The sequence below is a fragment of the Prunus avium genome, chromosome 7, assembly GCF_965620075.1.
Source record: "Prunus avium chromosome 7, drPruAviu1.hap1.1, whole genome shotgun sequence".
NCBI lineage: Eukaryota > Viridiplantae > Streptophyta > Magnoliopsida > Rosales > Rosaceae > Prunus > Prunus avium.
The window spans coordinates 26403683-26423755 of NC_142290.1; the positions used below are offsets into that span (position 1 = coordinate 26403683).

A 20073-nucleotide genomic window follows, 5' to 3' on the forward strand; every position below is an offset into this window, starting at 1 on the left:
AGCTCATGATCGCACGATCGGACGGTTATCGTTTAACGCAAACTTTAAGTTATTGAATCAGAACATCCGGGGTTCCGATTCATGATCCGCGAATTCCTACGCGATCCAAGAGATGCCTAGATCAACATATATTAAAATGAAGTCAATCCAACGGTCCGAACATATTGAACCCGGATAACGCCTAATATGCGATATCCGATCGATGATCAAACGATAACCAAATTCAAATCCGAGCATACCGTCGTGCTCGGGATGACTTGGGGATCATTTTAGAACCAAGAGACTGGCTACGAAGTGGCCCAAGCTCCGCCCCACGCGCCGGCAACGCATGGGTGCCCAAAGCGATTTCCGGCGATCAAAAAAACTAAAAACCGCGGGTCAAGACTTATACCTACTACATGATTCAAACATTGAGTGGAGCATATTTTGTTCTTGGACCAACCCCAAAAAGTGACTGGAGGTGGCCGGAATCAAGGGCCGAAACCGGCCAAAACTTCTATTAGCTATTGTTTGTTAGCTATTGTTTTTCCTACAAACACTCAACCTAACTTAGGCATCGGAAGGCCTTTGGCCAACACCCCCCGGGTGTGGTCTTTTACTCTGTATTGTTTTGCAAGGAGAAAGAGAAGCGAAGATAAAGAAGGGATCTTCAAACGAATATTCTTAGGGACGAAAATCGCTCCCACAGTTACAATGCCTCGTTTTCATAGATTGATATAGCAATATTGATAAGTTAGTCAAAAGCCAAAGGTGCTTACATGCACCCCACCAAGCAAAAGCTAAAAGTTGCTTTTGGTACATGTTTGGTATTGCTTATTATTTGGAGCAAAAATCATTTTCTTGAAAAGTTTTCTTCCACCTACCTATTTAGTTAATGAAAAAATAATCTGATTTTAATAATAACTGCTGTCAGCCACAGTGATTCGAAGAAGCTATTAGTTGGCTCAAGTTGATAGTCATGACCTTCCAGGCTTCCAGCCAAACAAGTATTTGGGTGCATTCCTCTACATTACTATATGATAGCTTCACTGGGCCACCATGTTCCCCAATTTTGTTTTTGCTACTGGTTGGGTTTCTATCTTACAACTGTGTGTTTCATTCTTTTTTCTTATATTAAATTTAATAGCTTTCTAAAGAATTTTTTTAATAATCATAATGATCTTTGAATATTTTTTTTATTTTTTACGTATGACAATAAAATCAATTTCATTTATAAGATATTTTACAACACTGCTGCAATTATATTTCCTCAGAAAATTTATTTTATTTATGGGATATTTTACAGAGACTTCACAGTTGACTCCTAGAATGGCTGAGAAGTGGTCGTACCAAATGAACTCAATCAACAGGAAAGCAGACTCTCACTAGTCCTTTGCACAGCTTGGTTCTTCAGTTTCCAGTCCACCCAAGTCATCAGGTTTTTTCTCTATCTTTCTTCTTTATCCTTCAGAATTGTGTTCTTATTACATCCTCACCTCTGGGTTTTGTGCAGCAGAGAGCTGCAGTTGCTGTTACAAGTTTGAATAAACAACAGAGAGTTGCAGAGAAAGTTCCTATGGCTCAAGAAATAGAGCAGTATCTAATGTTAAAATTCCGAAATGGTCTTGATGGGAAAGACAAAAGTATCTCCAAAATTCCCAGGTACAACCAATTTCAAGAAATAAAGTCTTTGCTTGTAGACATTTTCAGCTCATCCTCCCCTGTGGATTCATCCATCAGGGACAAGCTTTTCTACCTCAACAATGTTTTCACTGAGTGCCAGATGCTAACAAGAAAACACGGTTTCAACTCTCCTGAGGACCTGCTCACCATTAACAGAATCAGGAGGGAGTTAAATAAGATCAAGAGGGAACTCAAGGCTACGAAAGATAAACTACAACCTAACAATGGTGTTTCAAGCACACAGGACAAAGAGACAAGCTTACAGCACACAGAGATTTCGAGGTGGACTACTCGTGTAGTAGATGATTCCAAGGTTTATGGATTTGATGATAATGTGGTGTCAATGGAAAAGTTGCTTCTTGAAAAAGAAAGTCATGATCGGTTCAAGGCAGTAGGCATTGTTGGTAGGGAAGGGATAGGAAAAACAACACTTTGCCAATTGATATTCAACAAAGCAGAGGTGAAAAACAACTTCCTTCCAAGGATCTGGGTGTGCATGGCCAGACACCCGGATGACGATGAGGATCCAAAACTAGCAATTGTGAAAAGAATGTTGGTGCAGCTTGGAGTTGAAAAGAAAATGGTCAATTTCATTTTCAATGAGAAGAGTGGCCTTCAAGGACTGCTTTGTGCTCTCTACCAGCAATTGGTGGGCAAGAGGTATCTGATTGTGCTTGATGATGCTAGGGAGACCGATTCGTGGTACGGACAGTTGGATTCTTGTTTGAGCCGTGATAAGAAATGGGATGATGGGTTTGCATTCGGATTGCCAAAAGGGGATGGGGGTAGAGTCATAGTCACAAGTAGGAATGAAGAACTAGCAAAGATGATGGTTGGAGAAGAAAATATACATCGCCTTTTGCCCCTTTCAGACCCCGAAAGCTGCTGGAAAATATTCAAAGACGCAGTTGAGAATGATCTGATTCTATCCAATCCCCCAAACTTGGAAGATCTGAAGTTGGAAATCAATCAAAAATGTGGCGGCCTTCCATTAGCCGCAAAAATGATGGGACAGGCAATGCAAGAAGAACTTCCGAAGTAATCTACGCTGTGGAATCCATAGGTATCAATAATAGTAATCTAATGCTTCCCAATTGTATTTTGCTTTCGAAATCTATCAGGTTTTGATCTATTAATCTAGAAATATATCATCATAATTAAGAGATCAACTTTGATCCTGCACTCATGTTAAATGAGTTTGTAATTTTTCGTAGTTAACTTATATCCAATGTTGAAAAGCATGTACTTTGCAAAATTTACCTGATTTATATGGAAACTGAAAAGCTGAACCCTTTTGGCGACTTCAAACAAAGCACCAAAAAGACCATAATTTGCCTGACACTGATTGCTCTGCTTCCATACTGAAAGCAGTAGGTTGTGATCCTTATTTAGCATTATTTTTTTTGGTTTTTTGTTTTGCTTCTAATGTTGAAATTAGACAAATTCTAAATTGAATTAAAGGGTAAAACTCAAATAATAAATTTAGAATCTTGGGAAATGCTTGGAAGGGTAGGTATCTTACGCTGCCAACTCGGCTAAACTATTTACATCTTTGAACAAGTTGAAGTGTTTAACTCTCTTTTCCATGCTACTGGTAGAATTGGTTTGGAATGTAGGATGGGTTCATGATCATGTACTGCAATCTTTGTCAACCATATCTTCATGGACTTTCTACAGTCAACACCTCCTCCAGCTTCCATACTCTGCACAGGACATAACTGATAAATCCTCACAGTTTCAATAAATGCTTCATTTTGTTAATTGTTGTTCTAATTTTAACATGAGAGAACATTACAATGCCTCCCATTACATGAGACAAAATCCATTCCCATGGTTCTCCCCGTTTCAGTCTCATATGGTTGGCCTTCACATTAGTTAGAGGTCAAAAATGGCTTCCTCCATGGATCACTCAAGTGAATCTTGAAGAAGTGTATATGACTCGACCACCAGGTTCCGTTAACCCTTATCGTATGTCCTCATATACTTATAAACTCCACAAAGCCACTTACAGCTTAAAGCAAGCACCGCGTACATGGTTTCACCGCTTTAGCTCTTTCATCATCACCTATGGTTTTATTGAAAGCAAGCCCGATGCTTCCAGGTTCACCTTTCACCGAGATTCTCAATTTATGATTCTTCTCATATACGTTGACGCGATATTCATCTCACGGGTAACATGCCTTCTCTGGTTCATTCCTTTACTCACACATGGGTGAAGGAGTTTTGAAATTAAGGATCTCCAACGAAGTGATGCATATCTTCTATATGACATTTCCATGATTGTCCTTTAAAGGTGATGTACATCTTCCTCCCCAAGTATCCATTCATCCAGTCATTAGTGAAGGCCCCTACTAGTCCTAAGCCCCACATGGAAAGCAGCCTCAACAAAGAGGGAGTAAAAACTCACTCTCTCAGCAAAGAATTGATGCTTTCGTGCTTTTAAAGGTAATGGGTTTTTGATATATATTTATTAATTTTGTTGGTTCTAAATCACTGTGATTGGATTTGGAACATTCTGTTACAGTTTGAAGAACATCAAGGCCTCCTGAACTCAAGAGTAAGTTTTGCTTCTTTTTCTTTTGTTGAAATTAGTTTCAATTATATAATTCCTCTGTTAGCTAAAGCTAACTGCTTACCATTTCTTGCAATGTACGGAAAACACATCATTCTGTTATTATTTGTGGATAATTTTTGTGCTAAATGCCCCATGAGTGAATTATTTATTGCTGTTTGTACAAGCAAATATCTCGTTACCATGTTGACAGTATAATTGTTAATTTATGGATGACGAGGTTTAGGAAATGATTGGTTTTAGTGTATAGGACAATAGCTTGACTATGAATAGAAAACTTTTGAAAGAGTAACATAGTAATTTTATTTGAATGGAGGAGACAAGCCTATATATAGGAGAGTTCTAACTGACATAGCTTAGTCGGTTAGTTTATTATATTATTTTATACTAAAGCATACTTTGATGTCATGATATTTTGGATTCACCGACTTTGCTAAGTCGGTTTGCTCATTCTCCATTATTCTAGATTTTTCTATATTATTCCATTGGACAATAATCAAAATTTCAATTCCATTTGACATATGTTTACTCTGGATTTCTTTTGTTTACTTGAAGCATGTCTCTGTCTACTCTCAAATCCGACAAAAACTGCTTTGGGAACATCAGAGGAAACATCATTCCCGCTCTGATTAACAACCTCACCAAAGCCAGAGACTCCCTCTCCGACAACCATGAAGACGATGAGAAGAAGATGGCTACTGAAATTGAAAAGCTACGCAAAGACCTCATTTACATCGATCAGGCTCTGCGCAAAGACCTCATTTACATTGATCAGGCTTTCTCCGGACTCAAGAATTTTGAAGAAAGCGCTTGTGATCTTTTCCAGATTCTCCTAAAACCGCAACACAGTCTCTTGGCTGCCCCAACACGGACTCCCATCCATGAGCCCAAAGCTAAGAAATTTCTGAAGGACAAGCTTCTGATACACAGTAAGGTAATCATGAAACTAAAGCTCCTAATTCCGTCTCCTCACAAAATGCTGTTGAACAAGGACAATCCTTTGGTTCTGGCCGACATTGGCAAAGGGCCTGATAGCCTGCCTGACTTACATTTCAGTAAGGTGTTTAAGGATAGCCCGGCTCTTAAAGAATTTCGGGTTGTTTATAACAGTCTTAGTGTTATTACAAAGCTCTGTTTGTTGTGTTTCGCTGCTATTCCTGCCAATGAGGCTATAAAGAAGAGGGTTTTGGTACATTGGTGGGTTGGAGAAGGGTTTGTGAACCCTCCTGTTGATGGAGAAAAGACAGCGGAGGAAATTGCTGATGGTATATTTCAAGAGTTAACCGAGAAGGGCTGCATTGAACCTGTTTATAAGAAACCGAGATCGGTTGTGCACAGTTTTACAATGCACCATCTTATTCGTTCTGCTGTAACTGTGATTGCCAGTGAGGTGGGATTCTTTAATTTTGATGATAAAGGGAATCCCACGGCCAATTTTTCATCGCATTCTTATCGGGCGTGTTTGGTTAATCGGGATTTTTGTGCGGAGGACTCTCGTCATCTGATGGGGAAGAATAGACCACGTAATTTGCATCAAAATACGGAAAATATACCACATGATTCGGATCAAGATACGGCAAATAGACCACATGATTCGGATCAAAATACGGCAAATAGACAACATGATTCGGATCAAAATACGGCAAATACACCACATGATTTAGATCCAAAAATGCTGCAGACCGTATTCAATGTGAACGAGTCTTATCCAGATTTTTCCAATGTGGACTGGTCTAAGTTGAGGAATCTGAAGGTTCTTCATCTTGGAAGGTGGCACAGCAGGGCTAAGCATCACATTGAAGTAGATGACACTGAATTCTTAAGAGGGTTGATCCATTTGACACATTTGAGGATTTTCAGTCTGCAAGGAGTATCTAGGATTATGGAACTTCCTGATTCAGTATGCAAGCTTCTTAGTTTGAGGATCTTGGATCTTGGAGCATGTCCGAATTTAGAGCTACTTCCAGAGACAATAGGCTCACTTAAGAATCTCACACACTTGGATATGTCTGAGTGTTACTTGCTGGAGCGCATGCCTAAGGGGATTGCCTTCCTTTCAGAACTCCAAGTTCTTAAAGGATTCGTAGTTGGTGTTCATGATAAGAATGATACTTCATGTACTTTTCATGATTTGTCAGCACTGAAGAAGTTGAGGAAATTGTCAATCCACACAAGTAGGGCGGATTTTCCCTCAGAAGATGAGCTCGTTGATTTACAACAATTTGGATGGCTTCGAAAGCTAACGATAGAATGGGGACGGTTATCCCCCCCAGCCACCACTCAGGATAAAGGCATTGAGCCAGATAATGTTGCTGCTCAACCCACGACAAGAAGCACTCAACACAATGCTGCACCACAGCCGGAAACACCACCAACTATCACAAAAAATCGTTTGTTCTGTAAACTGCCAGCATTCAGAGGGGCGCGTAGGTCGACTGCTACCTTGGCGCTTAGGTCGACATTAGATCTAGAGAAACTGGACCTGCAGTGCTACCCTCAGAAGACAGCACCCAGTTGGTTGAGGCCTGGAAAGCTTAAGAGCCTAAAGAAACTCTACATTAGAGGAGGAAAACTCCGAAATCTTGTTAAAGTTCAGGAGAACGACAACAAGTGGGCAGTTGAGACACTGCGATTGAAGTTCTTGAGTGAACTAGAGATGGATTGGAAAGAAATCCCAGTTTCATTTCCTGACTTGATTTACTTGGAGAAATTTAGATGTCCTAGGCTCACTTTCTTCCCAACAGATGAGAGTGGAGTATGGCTGAAGCCCTAAAATGGCAAAATGGAATCAAAGCTACTGGAAATCTTGGTATGATGCATTCACACCATTCAAGTGCTCACAATATTGAACAAGGTTTGTCCAATAATATACACTAATTTTTTGTTCAGTCTTTCTTTTTGTTTGCAATTACTTTTCCATAGAAGAGGTTGTAAAATTATGTGATTTGTCTTCTCATGAGATTTGGTTTACTTGTGTACAATAAATCTCATGGAAACTTATTGTCAAGAGTGATGTTTTATTATTGGAGGAAACAATTCTTTTCTTTATTATGTATATAAGATGGACTCCACGTACCATGTCTGTGCGAGCGCGTATGTGTTAACAATATGGTTTAATCAAATTGGAGCCTCGGTTCGAGTCTGGTGATTGGGATTTCACTAACAAAATATGTGATTTTGTTTTTTTCAGCCCTTTCATTGTTCATATGCAAACTTTATACACGTGAATAAAATGGAGCTTTTATTGACACACCCCAATCTGCTGAAGAAGTCATCGTGCAGTTCTCAATGTACAGTTCTTCCTTTATGTTTGGAAAAAGCCAATTCATCTGAAATTACTCATTTTGGAAAATCTGAGAATCAATCTTTCAAACAGCCTAGCCGGTTCGGTTCTGATGTAGACCAAAAACTACGTACAAAGTAAGAAAAAATGGGGCAAGTTGATGTGCCATGTCCTAATGTGCACCATTTTTTCAAGGGCATCTCTACTACCCCACCCACAGGCTCCTTCCTCCTTCCCTTCTCTCTTCTCTTCCCTGTTGTCTTCTCTTGCACTCTCTAACCAAGTGAATCGATTCTTTCTTCCAGGAAACACATTGCAAGTTCAAAGGGCCAATAGATACTGTCAAAACACAATTTCATGAATTTTGATTGAGATCAGTGCTTTCCTTTCGTCTGAAAATAAAAGTAACTTTATTTACAAGATATCTTACAAACTGACACAAATCCCCACCATCAATTTTCCAAAATATAAGCAACGTCCCAAGAACAGAACTATGCGTTCCAAGCTCTGGTTTTATTGGTCATATGTATGTATTCAGCTGATCGGCACATTTTACAAGTAATGAATATTTACAAGCAAAAGTGATACCATCTTAAAAGAAAAAAGAAAAAGAAAAAGGAAAAGGAAAAGAAAAAGGAAAAGAGAAACGGGATGACTTGTTTTGTTCACTACACTTTGAGCATGATATACTAGTGTAACAATGACACATTCTCTTTTAAAAAGAACATTGTTTGGCTCCTTCAAGAATTCATTCTTTCCCTAATCCATGGTCTAGAAACAAAACAAACTCTTCTGCTTGTTAGCTGTGGTCACGAGACTCTCCTCAGTGTTTTCAGCTTGGTTTTCGAATTCATCAGGTTTCCCTCTTTCTTTTTATCTACATTTTTGTGCTTTTAAAGAGAAATCCAAGGGCCTAGCTGAATTTTTTTTAACTAACCCTTAGAATTTGAATGTACAGATAAAGGAGAGTTGCAGAGAGAGAGAGAGTGCTATGGCTCAAGAAATTGAACATTATCTAATGGAACAATTCGAGAATGGTCTTGATGGGAATGACAAAAGTAGTATCTCCAAGATTCCCAGGTACAGCCAATTTCAAGCAATAAAAACAGTGCTTAAAGAAATTTTCGGGTCATCCTCGCTTGTAGATCAACAACTCAGGGACAAGCTATACAACCTCAACAATGCTTTGACTGAGTGCCGGATTCTATCAAGGAAACACGGTTTCTACTCTCCTGAGGAGTTACTCACAATCAACAGAATCAGAATGGAGTTAAAACAGATCAAAAAGGACCTCAAGACTATCATAGGAAACAGTAATAGAGGATCGAATCGGAGCAGTGATGAACAACATGTGAGTAATGTTGATTCCATTAGCTCAAAGGACAGAGAGCTTTTGAGGTGGACAACTCGTTCAGTGGATGCATCCAAGGTGTACGGATTTGACGATGATGTGTTGTCAATGGAAAAGTTGCTTGTCCAACAAGAAAGTCGAGATCGATTCAAGGCAATAGGCGTTGTTGGTAGGGAAGGGATAGGAAAAACAACACTTTGCCAATTGGTATTCAACAAACCAGAGGTGAAAGACAACTTCCTTCCAAGGATCTGGGTGTGCATGGCCAGAGACCCGGACGGTCACGAAGATGAAGATCTGAAAGTAGCAATTGTCAAAAGAATGTTGGTGTACCTTGGAGTTGGAAAGGAGGCGGTGAAGTCCATTTTCGATGAGAAGCGCGGCCTTGAAGGACTGCTGTGTGCTCTCTACCAGCAATTGGTGGGCAAGAGGTATCTGATTGTGCTTGATGGTGCTAGGGAGACCGATTCATGGTACGGACAGTTGGATTCTTGTTTGAGCCGTGATAAGAAATGGGATGATGGGTTTGCATTTGGATTTCCAAAAGGCCATGGGGGAAGAGTCATAGCTACAAGCAGGAATGAAGAAGTAGCAAAGATGATGGTTGGGGAGAAAAATATACACCACCTTTTGCCACTTTCAGACCCCGAAAGCTGCTGGGCAATTTTCAACGACACGGTTGAGGCTAATCGGGTTGCGGATGATCGGATTGAGGATGATCGGGTTGAGGATGATCGGGTTGAGGATTTTCGGGCTCTGTCGAATGCCTCAAACTTGGATGATCTGAAGTTGGAAATCAAACTAAAATGTGGTGGCCTTCCATTAGCAGCAAAAATGATGGGACGGCAATGGACGGAATTGTATTTCAATTCTGAAACCTTTTAGGCTTTGATTAATTTATCCGAAATTGTATTTGATCTTCATTAGTTTGTTTTAATTTCACTGGTCTTCTTACTTGAGCTTGGTGATGTTTTTATGGTTATCTCCATTTGGTTGGCAAAATACAATTTGATCATTGTAACACCCTGAATTATTTTTTCAGTCAATTTAGCCCTTACTTGAGCTTGGTGATGTTTTCGGTCAATTTAAATTATTTTTTAAGTCAATATATATATAAAGCAAAAGGCAGAGAATGGTAAAACATTCAAAATACCATAAAATGCTCTTGGTTAATGCAAATATTAATAATTGAAATTATTAAATGAGGATAATATGGTAAATTCACACTTTTTCATATTAAAAATGACAGGACCCGACCCAAATTCCACTTTGGAATCTGAGCCAAGCCATGTGCGTGTCCGACACCTGGCAGATGTCGGGCACCCGTGACCAAAATGCCCTTTTAGTTTCCTAAATTCTTTTTCTTCAAGTTTGACTCCTGCCAAAAATTCGGCAGAGTCTCCCTTGTAATTTGCTCGTTTCCCAAATTTTTCACCTGTACAACAAGCAATTTTAATATCCACAATTGCTTAGCATGCACTAAAGACCCACTTTTTTTTTGCGCACAAATCTAAAGTCTGGCTGGCCTGCCGCCTTCCATCGCTATTGCTTGTTCTTGCAAGTTGCAACATCTGTTTTGGTGGATATTTATATTACATTCTGAACATTCTACACCAATCCTTCGCAAGGTTCATGACACACCTCACAAGGACTAACATCTTCGTATCGCTTGTCATTAGGAATGACACTCTTTATCTTATCAACAAGGGTGACAGGGTGTGGGTGAGCATCATGCTTGTAAGTGCTTCCTAACTTGATTTTAGAATACCTCCCCATAACGCAGTCAGGATGGAAATCGAAGTCGCAGTCTTCACAGCAGTAGAACCAATATTTTGGATCTCGTTCTCCTTCACAAATTTCACAATAATATTCATCATCATCGTTTGTAACACTATCATATGTGAGTTTGAGAGGATGGTTGTCATATTTATGCCTAGCGATAACAGGCAGTTTGACATAGTTAATACAATAAATAGAGAACACACATGATCCTAGATACATGCAACTGAAGAAGAAATTTGGTCTACAACCACAACCAACACAATGCATCGATCTTCTGTTTAGGATGAGGCAATGGTCGTGAGCCTCATGTTTAAGCGAGTCCGGAAGAAATTTGCATTGAAGGTCAAGGTAGAAAGAACATTGTTTACAACTGTAGACGAAACCTTGGCTAAAAGTGTTGCATATGTCACACTGAAACACACCATCAATAGAAGGCGCTTTTGAGAGAAGTGTGACTGGGTGTTCTGGGTGAAATCGAAGACGCATCTTTGTGGGTAATCGAGCACAGTTTGTATGAAGAAAGAAATGACAGTTTGGTTGTTCTTCTTGTTGTTGTTGCATGCATCTATAAAAGGCATCCGTGGGGGAAATGGGTCTCATGCAACCGTCACAATTAAGTGTACTATTATCATCACCGTCATATTTAATTACCTCATGATGACCGCTGATGAGGGTTAACAAATGTTGATGACTAAAGTGCTCTATCTGTTCATGTAGATCCTCATTGGTGATCTGTTGTGCCTGCACATCAGGATTAATGGGATAATCAACATTCGACGCCTCTTCAATCATCTCGTCATCATCAAGGTCATCAATGTCCACCGTAACTGCGCATCTATTGTGGGCAATGTAATGGCAAGGCTCACAATAATAGAAACAGCCGCTTCCATACATGTTCTCATAGCATAGTTTACAAACTTCCTGGTGGATTTTAAGAATGCCTTCAAGGGACCATCTAAGCATGAGAAGGTGTGGGTGCGCTCTTGTTTTGAGGTGGTGTTAGTATGAAATTTGTATTGTCATTTCCTAGACTTTAGCATAGGTTGAAAATTAGTTTGTAACGAATTGTCACTGGACACGTTTGGCTCAATTCTTTCAACCACGTACTTCCGAGGCTTGACCTGACCATATGAGAAACTTGACAACAGGTAAATCATCACACAATCATGCATTCAAAATAGATTTTACAGCTGAAGTTTTTTTTCATGATCACTATGAGTTAGGTTGAATTATTAGTTTTTGTTTACAGTGACGTGCCCTTTGTGTATCTCCTAATTACCTTGTTTTAGGAGAGAATTCTTTATTCGTAAAAATAGCTGATTGGTGTTCTTCACAAAGACACCACATTGAATTAGGATTTACATTCCTATTTGGGTCAGAAGTCATATTGATAATTGGATAGCTTTTGGTAAGCTGAGGTGTTGGCGCCTTATGCAGAAACCTTGTTGGATCAGGTTTGGAAGTCCTAATTGAATAGAAGTTCTGGTCCTTGAGGTTTCTCTCCTTGCAGAGCAAACTCGTATTGAATAAATAGAAGTGTCTACTATTGCTTTCAAGTGGCTTTTGACGTTTCAATTTTAGAGCATATTTTACTTTCTTATGCAAAAGCTGTGTGCATATTTTTCCAGATAAATCATCAAGTGTTCCTTGTTTACTTGATGATTTATCAAATCTTTTCTTTATTCATATTGCATTCATATGCATGTCGGTGACTCATACGATTGAGGGCACCAAGACCGTGGTGGCGGTTTTCCTCCGGCGAGCTTGAAGCAATCGTGACCAGTATTGCGTTCAACATAAGGAGTGTCGAAGATCATCCCGTGACAGAAGTTGAGTTACGAAGGAGTCGGTAAACATTATCTAGAATGTGTCTAGGATAAGTGTGTGAGTACTTCTTGTAATCATCGTTCTATAGTGGATTTGTGTTGGACTGAGGAGTCCCGTGGATTTTCCCCAGAGGTGGGGTTTTACCACGTAAAATAATTCTCTCTGTGTTCTTTTATTTTATTTCCAGCACGTTTCAGGATTGATAAACCATATCAATCCTGCTATCAAAGTTTATTTTTATTTATTTGATTATAATATTAAATTGGCCTATTAACCCCCTCTAGGCATATATAGACATCCTACAGGTATTTTCAATTGGCATCAGAGCAGGTTGCTGGACATACTCAGCAAGATCTAACATACCTTAGGATGGATCGTGCCGCGGGTTCTGTTGCACATCCCTCATACTTCGATGGCCACAACTATGGTGCTTGGAAGGCTAAGATGAAGTCGTTTCTTTGGTCCTTAGATGAACGTGTATGGAATACAGTGGTTCATGGATTTCCTAAACCCACAAAGAAGATCGGAAAAGGAGATGAAGCAACCACGGTTGTCAAAACCAGAGAGGAGTGGACCACTGAAGAAGTCACACATAGCACTAAAAATCAAAAGGGGTTAAATGCTTTATTTACTGCTGTTTCTTCTGATCAATTTGAATATATATCTGGTTGTGATACTTCTAAGGAAGCTTGGGATATTTTGCAGGTTACTCATGAAGGAACAGATACTGTCAAGGGAGCCAAGCTTCAAATGCATACTTTACAGTTTGAGACACTCACGATGGATGAGAATGAAACTTTTTCTGAATTTTATGCTAAACTTTGTGTAATTGTGAATGCTTGTTCAAGTTTAGGTGAAAAAATTCCAGAAGATAGGGTTGTGAAAAAGATTTTGAGATCCTTACCTCAACGGTTTCAACCAAAGATCACGGCTATTGAAGAGATCCGTGACTTGAACACCGTGAAAGTTCAAGAACTCATAGGCTCCATACAAACCTATGAGATGAAACATCTAGCTCCTAAAAAAAGCAAAAGTGTTGCTTTCAAGGTTGTGAATGAAGAAGTTAATGGGCATTCAGATGAAGATTGCAGTGATGAGGAATTAACGATTCTCACAAGACGATTCATGAACTTTCTCAAGAATCAGGATCCAAGGAGTCGAGATTCAAAAGGTATAAATTCTAAAAATAGATTTGTTGACTATACTGATGGTGGGTCTAAATTTCGCAGGTCAAATGAACGAAAGAATCCAAGAGAAAAGGTCAAATGTTTCGAATGTGAAGGCTATGGACACATATCTTTCGAATGTGCCAACACCTTAAAGAAACAAAAGGATGGCAAAAATAAGGCAATGCATACTACTTGGAGTGACAGTGAAAATAATGAGAAGGCCATTGCGCTTATCACGACTGTAAGCTTGGATGAACCAACGAAGAAGGATGATGATTGTGAAGATATGGATGTTGAGTTTATCATGAACAAATATGATGATTTGTTGGCTGCCTCTCAGAAACTTAGCAAACAAAATGAAGAGCTCGTAAAATCCATGGCTGTGTTGAAGCTGGAAAATTGCAGGATTGCAAATGAGTTTCAATCCCCTGACACAAATTCCGAAAAGGTAAGTGCAGGTATGAACCAAAAATTGATGTTTTTACAGAAGAAATTGACTGATCAGAATAAATTAATTGCATCTCTAACTTCTGACAACAAAGCCCTTGAACTTGAACTTAAAACTTCAAAGGAAAGGATTGTTTCTTTAACCATTGGTGCAGAAAAAATTGACAAGATGATTAGCATGGGAAGAAGAGATGGTGACAAACGAGGCTTGGGATTTGAACCAAGTAATAAGTCTTCCGCTGTGTCTAAAACAAAGTTTGTCAAATCATCTTCATCTATTGAACCTTCTGCCGCTCATGAAGTCAAGAAATTCATTCCAATTTGTCACTTTTGTGGAACTCGTGGGCACATAAGACCAAGATGCAATAAGCTCCGAAAAGAATTTGTTCGTGCAAATTCTCATGTCATGGGTGGAAAAGTAAGTATCCAACATAAGATTTCAAATCTTATGAAAGAGGTAAACAACTTATCCAAACTATCTTCTTTTCATTGTTTGCCGTCAACTAAGACAAAGTTAATTTGGAAGAAAAAGGAAAATCATAACTGTATGTTTGCCTCTACTAATATTGTGCATGAACCTGCTGTTTTAGAGAATTTGGATGTTAAATGTCTTGTGGCAAAAACTTTAGATAATCATCAATTTGACACTCTTAGACAGTCTTTAAGTATCTGTGCTCTAGATTAATTCGAAGTCTACTGCATGCCAAAGCCTCTTCTATGCTGTATGATATTTAAATTAATTTCTGTTGTTATAAATCTGTCCAGCTCGTGCAAGGATTGTTAGGTCGTATCAATCCTGTAGCTGTCTGAACGTATTTGATGATCTTAGATTGGGCTCTGGCATTGCACTCTATTGAGAACACACACTCACAGCTTCCCACACAGGTTTCCATTGTCTTGGTGCATGATAAACTTCATTAAATGATCTATCCATCAATTTTTTTATTTAATTGCACACCACACTCTTTTCTTTGAAGTTCCTTGAATATCTCCTCTCATGCACTTGTCTCTCTTTGGATTGCCATAACACTACTGTGCGTAAGTTCTTGATCTGTTTATAAATAAAAATAATAATAATGAAAAGGTGGTGACTTCTCATTGCTCAGTAACCGGGCCTCTTGTCTAACCAACGTCGAGGTTCGAGTCAACAAGTTGTGATGGTTTGCTATCCTTGCTTATCTTTGGAGCCTTCATGATTCGGATCAGTATTTCCCCAGGGGTGCCTCATCACCCAGTTGCTTCCAGTCATCTGACTTAAGCATACTGATTGACCATCCGCTACATGGATCATGTCGAAAGCAAAATAAAGTGAGCCACAAAATCCCTAAAGAAAAATAAAAATCACATAAACTGATCATCATATACTTTCTATGCACTCAGTGTATGTGTTATCTTCGGTGGGGTCAGTCTTGGGTGGACATATTCTTTGTGCTTAATTGAACAGAGTTCACTTCACACCATTGCTTCGTGTTGGTAGACTCATTTGGTGTTGTTTATTTTTCACCATGACTCCTTTTTCCTCTGTGAGTTTGTGCGTCTCGTGTGATGTTTTGCTTCTGTCCCTGCCATGCTTTGCTTCACATGCGTTTCAAATAGCGATGGGTCTGCTGCTACTTTCTTTTCTTGCTCAAATGCTTGGCATGTTTATGAATGGAAAATAATTACATCTTCAAGAAAGCTTTGGGTCTGCAGCTACAATGTTTTTTTTTGTCTCGAGTGTTTTGATGTTGGTTTGTGCTTTATGTCTTGATTGATTATTAGTTTCAGTTCACTCTTTTGACGTCATTGGAACGCGTATGCCCCTTCAGTGCTTCATTGGTTCATCTTTATGCCATTGGGGTTGCACGCTGTTTTTTTTTTCTCTCATTTTTCCTATTATTCATGCTCCCTCATGTTCTCTTCTTACCCTTTGGATTTCCTGACAAAAAGGGGGAGAGATGATGTGTGAATTTATGATAAAAAGGGGGAGAGATTGTGTTGTCGAATTAAGGGGGAGTTGTGTTGTAATTTTTCTTTGAATTACATTTCTTCTCCCACATGCTTCACTAGTTTTGTTGTTTCATAATGTGCAGGGATTCAGAGCTTCGATTTTAGAGTAGGATTTCATTTGTTAAATCCTATGCAATTTCTTTTGAGTTGTAATAGGTGTTTTGTCTAGGAAATGCCAAAGGGGGAGATTGTTAGTATGAAATTTGTATTGTCATTTCCTAGACTTTAGCATAGGTTGAAAATTAGTTTGTAACGAATTGTCACTGGACACGTTTGGCTCAATTCTTTCAACCACGTACTTCCGAGGCTTGACCTGACCATATGAGAAACTTGACAACAGGTAAATCATCACACAATCATGCATTCAAAATAGATTTTACAGGTGAAGTTTTTTTTCATGATCACTATGAGTTAGGTTGAATTATTAGTTTTTGTTTACAGTGACGTGCCCTTTGTGTATCTCCTAATTACCTTGTTTTAGGAGAGAATTCTTTATTCGTAAAAATAGCTGATTGGTGTTCTTCACAAAGACACCACATTGAATTAGGATTTACATTCCTATTTGGGTCAGAAGTCATATTGATAATTGGATAGCTTTTGGTAAGCTGAGGTGTTGGCGCCTTATGCAGAAACCTTGTTGGATCGGGTTTGGAAGTCCTAATTGTTAGCAATAGTCAATTAATGAGGATTAGTTTGGCACCTACAATGGTTGGTAGCCTACAATGTTTAGTCAATTAATGAGGATTAGTTTGGCACCTACAATGTTTAGTCAATTAATGAGGATTAGTTTGGTTGCCTAACTAGGTTGGTTGCCTAACTTGGTTGGTTGCCTAACTTGGGGGGCTTGACTAATGTCTTAGGAACTTGTATATATATGTGTTGATTGTAAGTAATGAAACATAAGTGAAAATCAGAAAATATTCAACAACTCTCATTCTCTCTACACTTTCCACTTTCTTCTCTCAATATTCTTTATGTTTTGACACTAATTGAATAGAAGTTCTGGTCCTTGAGGTTTCTCTCCTTGTAGAGCAAACTCGTATTGAATAAATAGAAGTGTCTACTGTTGCTTTCAAGTGGCTTTTGACGTTTCAATTTTAGAGCATATTTTACTTTCTTATGCAAAAGCTGTGTGCATATTTTTCCAGATAAATCATCAAGTGTTCCTTGTTTACTTGATGATTTATCAAATCTTTTCTTCATTCATATTGCATTCATATGCATGTCGGTGACTCATACGATTGAGGGCACCAAGACCGTGGTGGCGGTTTTCCTCCGGCGAGCTTGAAGCAATCGTGACCAGTATTGCGTTCAACATAAGGAGTGTCGAAGATCATCCCGTGACAGAAGTTGAGTTACGAAGGAGTCGGTAAACATTATCTAGAATGTGTCTAGGATAAGTGTGTGAGTACGTCTTGTAATCATCGTTCTATAGTGGATTTGTGTTGGACTGAGGAGTCCCGTGGATTTTCCCCAGAGGTGGGGTTTTACCACGTAAAATAATTCTCTCTGTGTTCTTTTATTTTATTTCCAGCACGTTTCAGGATTGATAAACCATATCAATCCTACTATCAAAGTTTATTTTTATTTATTTGATTATAATATTAAATTGGCCTATTAACCCCCTCTAGGCATATATAGACATCCTACAGGTATTTTCAGGTGGCCTGGTAATGAAGTGCAGTTCTTATGGACCCAGAGCTTACAGATGCTACAGATATAGGCGGAGTAACGTCCCTCCACGCCACATGCCTCACACTTGAATTTCAGTTTTGGTTTCTTATAGAGGCTGAATTGGTGGGGATGATCACTGAAATGATTTTCAGTGATGTTGCGCGATGTGGAGGCGCACTTGAGGTCGATGAAGTCACATCCAGATTTGGAACAACGGTAAGCGAAGGTGGCCAAGGTGGGGCCGTAAAACTTTTCCCTACAGAGATTACAAGTATAATTTCGGGCATTTCTGATGAAACTGAGTAGATGCTCTGCATGCAAGGTGTGATGATGCATCTGAACGGGTAGCTCGGTGCATGATTTATGAATAATGAAGCTGCTGCCGCGGGGACATTAGTTGCAAGAGTCAGGGCCGTCCCTGAGATTTTGAGGGCCCTGTGCGAAACTTAAATTGGGGCCTCACATAATCTAATACAAAAATACTATAAAAAAAAAAATTGCCATAACTTAATGTTATAAACAATTTTTTTATAACTAAAAGTCACCATCAATAAATATGTAATGACAATTAGAAATCAAATTCATAAAAATTTAAATGTGTCCATTTGATAAATTTAAATGTTTGGTACAAAAATAACCTCCTTGTGCCTGCCCCTATAAGGTCCCTTGCTGCCTCAAATAAGCAATCTCTGGTTAATAGGAAAAAAAAATTGGCAATCACAAATTAAAGAGTAGCATAACTATTTGATTTTGAGTGGTCTTTATGAATTTAGGAATTATGAATTTCTCTTTTTGGTGTTGAAATTCCTGAAATTGAAAGAATAACAAAAATGGTCAAAGGACTGAAAAAAGAACCAAAAGAAAGATTGATGAATGATGATGATTACTTTACCAGAAAATCAGAGTTTAAGAGAAAGAAAAACCATGAAGTGTTTTTGGTTTTGAAGTAAAAAGTGTTTGGGGAATATATATATACTCTTCTTGTTGTTAGCTTCGATGTTTCCCTTTTTTTCTTTAAAAGGCTTTCTATTTTTTTTTATTGATATTTATAATAATTATGTAAAGTTTGTGGTTATAAAGCAAAAATAATATGAAAAAAGCCAAATGGACTGACTTCAGCGAGAATTGAACTCTGGCGCTTCCGACAAGTGAACATGCGCTGGAGCCAACTCCACTAGACACGCTCTTGTGCAAGTATTTTGCACGCTATACTATATATACAATTCCTATAATATTAATATATACAATATAAAGAATTTTTTTTTGGGGCCCTCAAGAATCGGAGGCCCTGTGCGGTGGCGCCACTTGCACCACCCCAGGGCCGCCCCTGGCAAGAGTAGTAAGGGCCGACGACTGCCTCGTCGCATACATTGCGGAAAAGACTTGCACCATAAATAAAGAAATCAAAAATCGGTTTTTTCCAATAAATGCACCCAATTAATTGATCTATCATCATCACAGTCGTATTGAATTATCTCATGATGATGACTAAAATGCTCGATCCGGCCAGCTAGTTCTGTGTTAGATCCTCCCCCTTGCTGATATGCATGGTGGGTAATGTAACGGCAAGGCTCACAATATAGATATAGCGCCCATTGTGGGCAGCCTCCTATAGCAGAGTTTACAAACTGGAGAGGTGGTCTTAAAGGACGACCATCTGAGCATGAGGGTTGTGGATGCGTTCTTGTTTTGACGTGGATTCTGTGCTCTTTTTTTTTTTTTTTATTGCCCCCTTGAGGCATGGCGATATGCGAGGCACGTGACCACTTTCTGTTAAAGATTCTAACGGACGTTAGAGTGTGGACTAGTCACTTATGTATGCTGATGCTTCCTCAATAGGTAACCTATCACTAGCATTCTCGGGAGAAATACTATAAATGACCATGTAAATTGGGAGAAATTATATAGTGATACTATATCACCATGTAAGCTGGTGATGTTCCACTCAAAATCTGCCACATGTACTTTTTAAAACAAAATTAAAATATATTTTACAGCTGGACTTTGGCTACGAATTTTACCCTTCAAATTTAATCACCCCAACCCCTCCCCACCGTCTTCTTCCCTGCTCTATGCCTGCTATCTGCGACACCACACGTCTTCCCTTCTCCCTCGCCACCTACCCCAGCCTTCACCGTCTTCATAGTTAATGAATCTAAAGAACTTCTATTATCAAAGGACTCAAAACCCATAAACAAAAGCCGGTCAAGCTCTACCATTTTATCGCTGGAGACACCCTTGAAGCTAAAGAAGATGGGTAATCTCCGAAAACTTCACTTCTTACTCTTTTAAAAAGACCTCTCGAATGAAAGATGGT

The 20073-nt window shown here is 39.0% G+C and overlaps 5 protein-coding genes across 8 annotated transcripts; 4 read left to right on the forward strand and 1 right to left on the reverse strand.

The window, feature by feature from the left end:
* The first annotated feature begins 1266 nt into the window (after positions 1-1266).
* Positions 1267-2855, forward strand: LOC110769573 (putative disease resistance protein At5g45490). 4 transcript variants are annotated; one of them, XM_021973578.2, is made up of 3 exons: positions 1268-1417; positions 1496-1641; positions 1720-2855. In XM_021973578.2, the coding sequence occupies exons 2-3, from the start codon at positions 1556-1558 to the stop codon at positions 2702-2704; spliced, it is 1071 nt and encodes a 356-aa protein (XP_021829270.1). In that variant the 5' UTR covers positions 1268-1417; positions 1496-1555; the 3' UTR covers positions 2705-2855. The 4 variants fall into 4 exon arrangements, with proteins under 4 accessions (XP_021829269.1, XP_021829270.1, XP_021829268.1 ...); XM_021973577.2 differs by having other exon boundaries at positions 1267-1417; positions 1493-2855; XM_021973576.2 differs by having other exon boundaries at positions 1496-2855.
* Positions 2856-2991: 136 nt separating this feature from the next.
* LOC110769566 (disease resistance RPP13-like protein 4) lies at positions 2992-7158 on the forward strand. Its single transcript, XM_021973565.2, has 3 exons — positions 2992-4107; positions 4187-4219; positions 4790-7158. Exon 3 carries the CDS (start codon positions 4791-4793, stop codon positions 7005-7007), a length of 2217 nt encoding a protein of 738 aa, XP_021829257.1. The 5' UTR covers positions 2992-4107; positions 4187-4219; position 4790; the 3' UTR covers positions 7008-7158.
* A 1076-nt stretch (positions 7159-8234) lies between these two features.
* Positions 8235-9827, forward strand: LOC110769578 (putative disease resistance protein At5g45490). The gene is made up of 2 exons (XM_021973586.2): positions 8235-8374; positions 8476-9827. The coding sequence occupies exon 2, from the start codon at positions 8509-8511 to the stop codon at positions 9751-9753; it is 1245 nt and encodes a 414-aa protein (XP_021829278.2). The 5' UTR covers positions 8235-8374; positions 8476-8508; the 3' UTR covers positions 9754-9827.
* Positions 9828-10476: 649 nt separating this feature from the next.
* On the reverse strand, positions 10477-11544 carry LOC110769567 (uncharacterized). The gene has a single exon (XM_021973566.1). The coding sequence runs from the start codon at positions 11542-11544 to the stop codon at positions 10477-10479; it is 1068 nt and encodes a 355-aa protein (XP_021829258.1).
* A 1332-nt stretch (positions 11545-12876) lies between these two features.
* On the forward strand, positions 12877-14266 carry LOC148293235 (uncharacterized). Its single transcript, XM_088244371.1, has 3 exons — positions 12877-13938; positions 14011-14094; positions 14249-14266. Exons 1-3 carry the CDS (start codon positions 12922-12924, stop codon positions 14264-14266), a joined length of 1119 nt encoding a protein of 372 aa, XP_088100497.1. The 5' UTR covers positions 12877-12921.
* Positions 14267-20073: the final 5807 nt, after the last annotated feature.

Coding starts and splice junctions, on each gene's coding strand:
- LOC110769567 (XM_021973566.1), bottom strand. CDS start 11,544: ATGTATGGAAGCGGCTGTTTCTATTATTGTGAGCCTTGCCATTACATT.
- LOC110769578 (XM_021973586.2), top strand. CDS start 8,509: ATGGCTCAAGAAATTGAACATTATCTAATGGAACAATTCGAGAATGGT.
- LOC110769566 (XM_021973565.2), top strand. CDS start 4,791: ATGTCTCTGTCTACTCTCAAATCCGACAAAAACTGCTTTGGGAACATC.
- LOC148293235 (XM_088244371.1), top strand. CDS start 12,922: ATGAAGTCGTTTCTTTGGTCCTTAGATGAACGTGTATGGAATACAGTG. Junction 13,939..14,010: donor ATGATTGTGAAGATATGGAT/GTTGAGTTTATC, acceptor CAAAATGAAGAG/CTCGTAAAATCCATGGCTGT.
- LOC110769573 (XM_021973577.2), top strand. CDS start 1,556: ATGGCTCAAGAAATAGAGCAGTATCTAATGTTAAAATTCCGAAATGGT.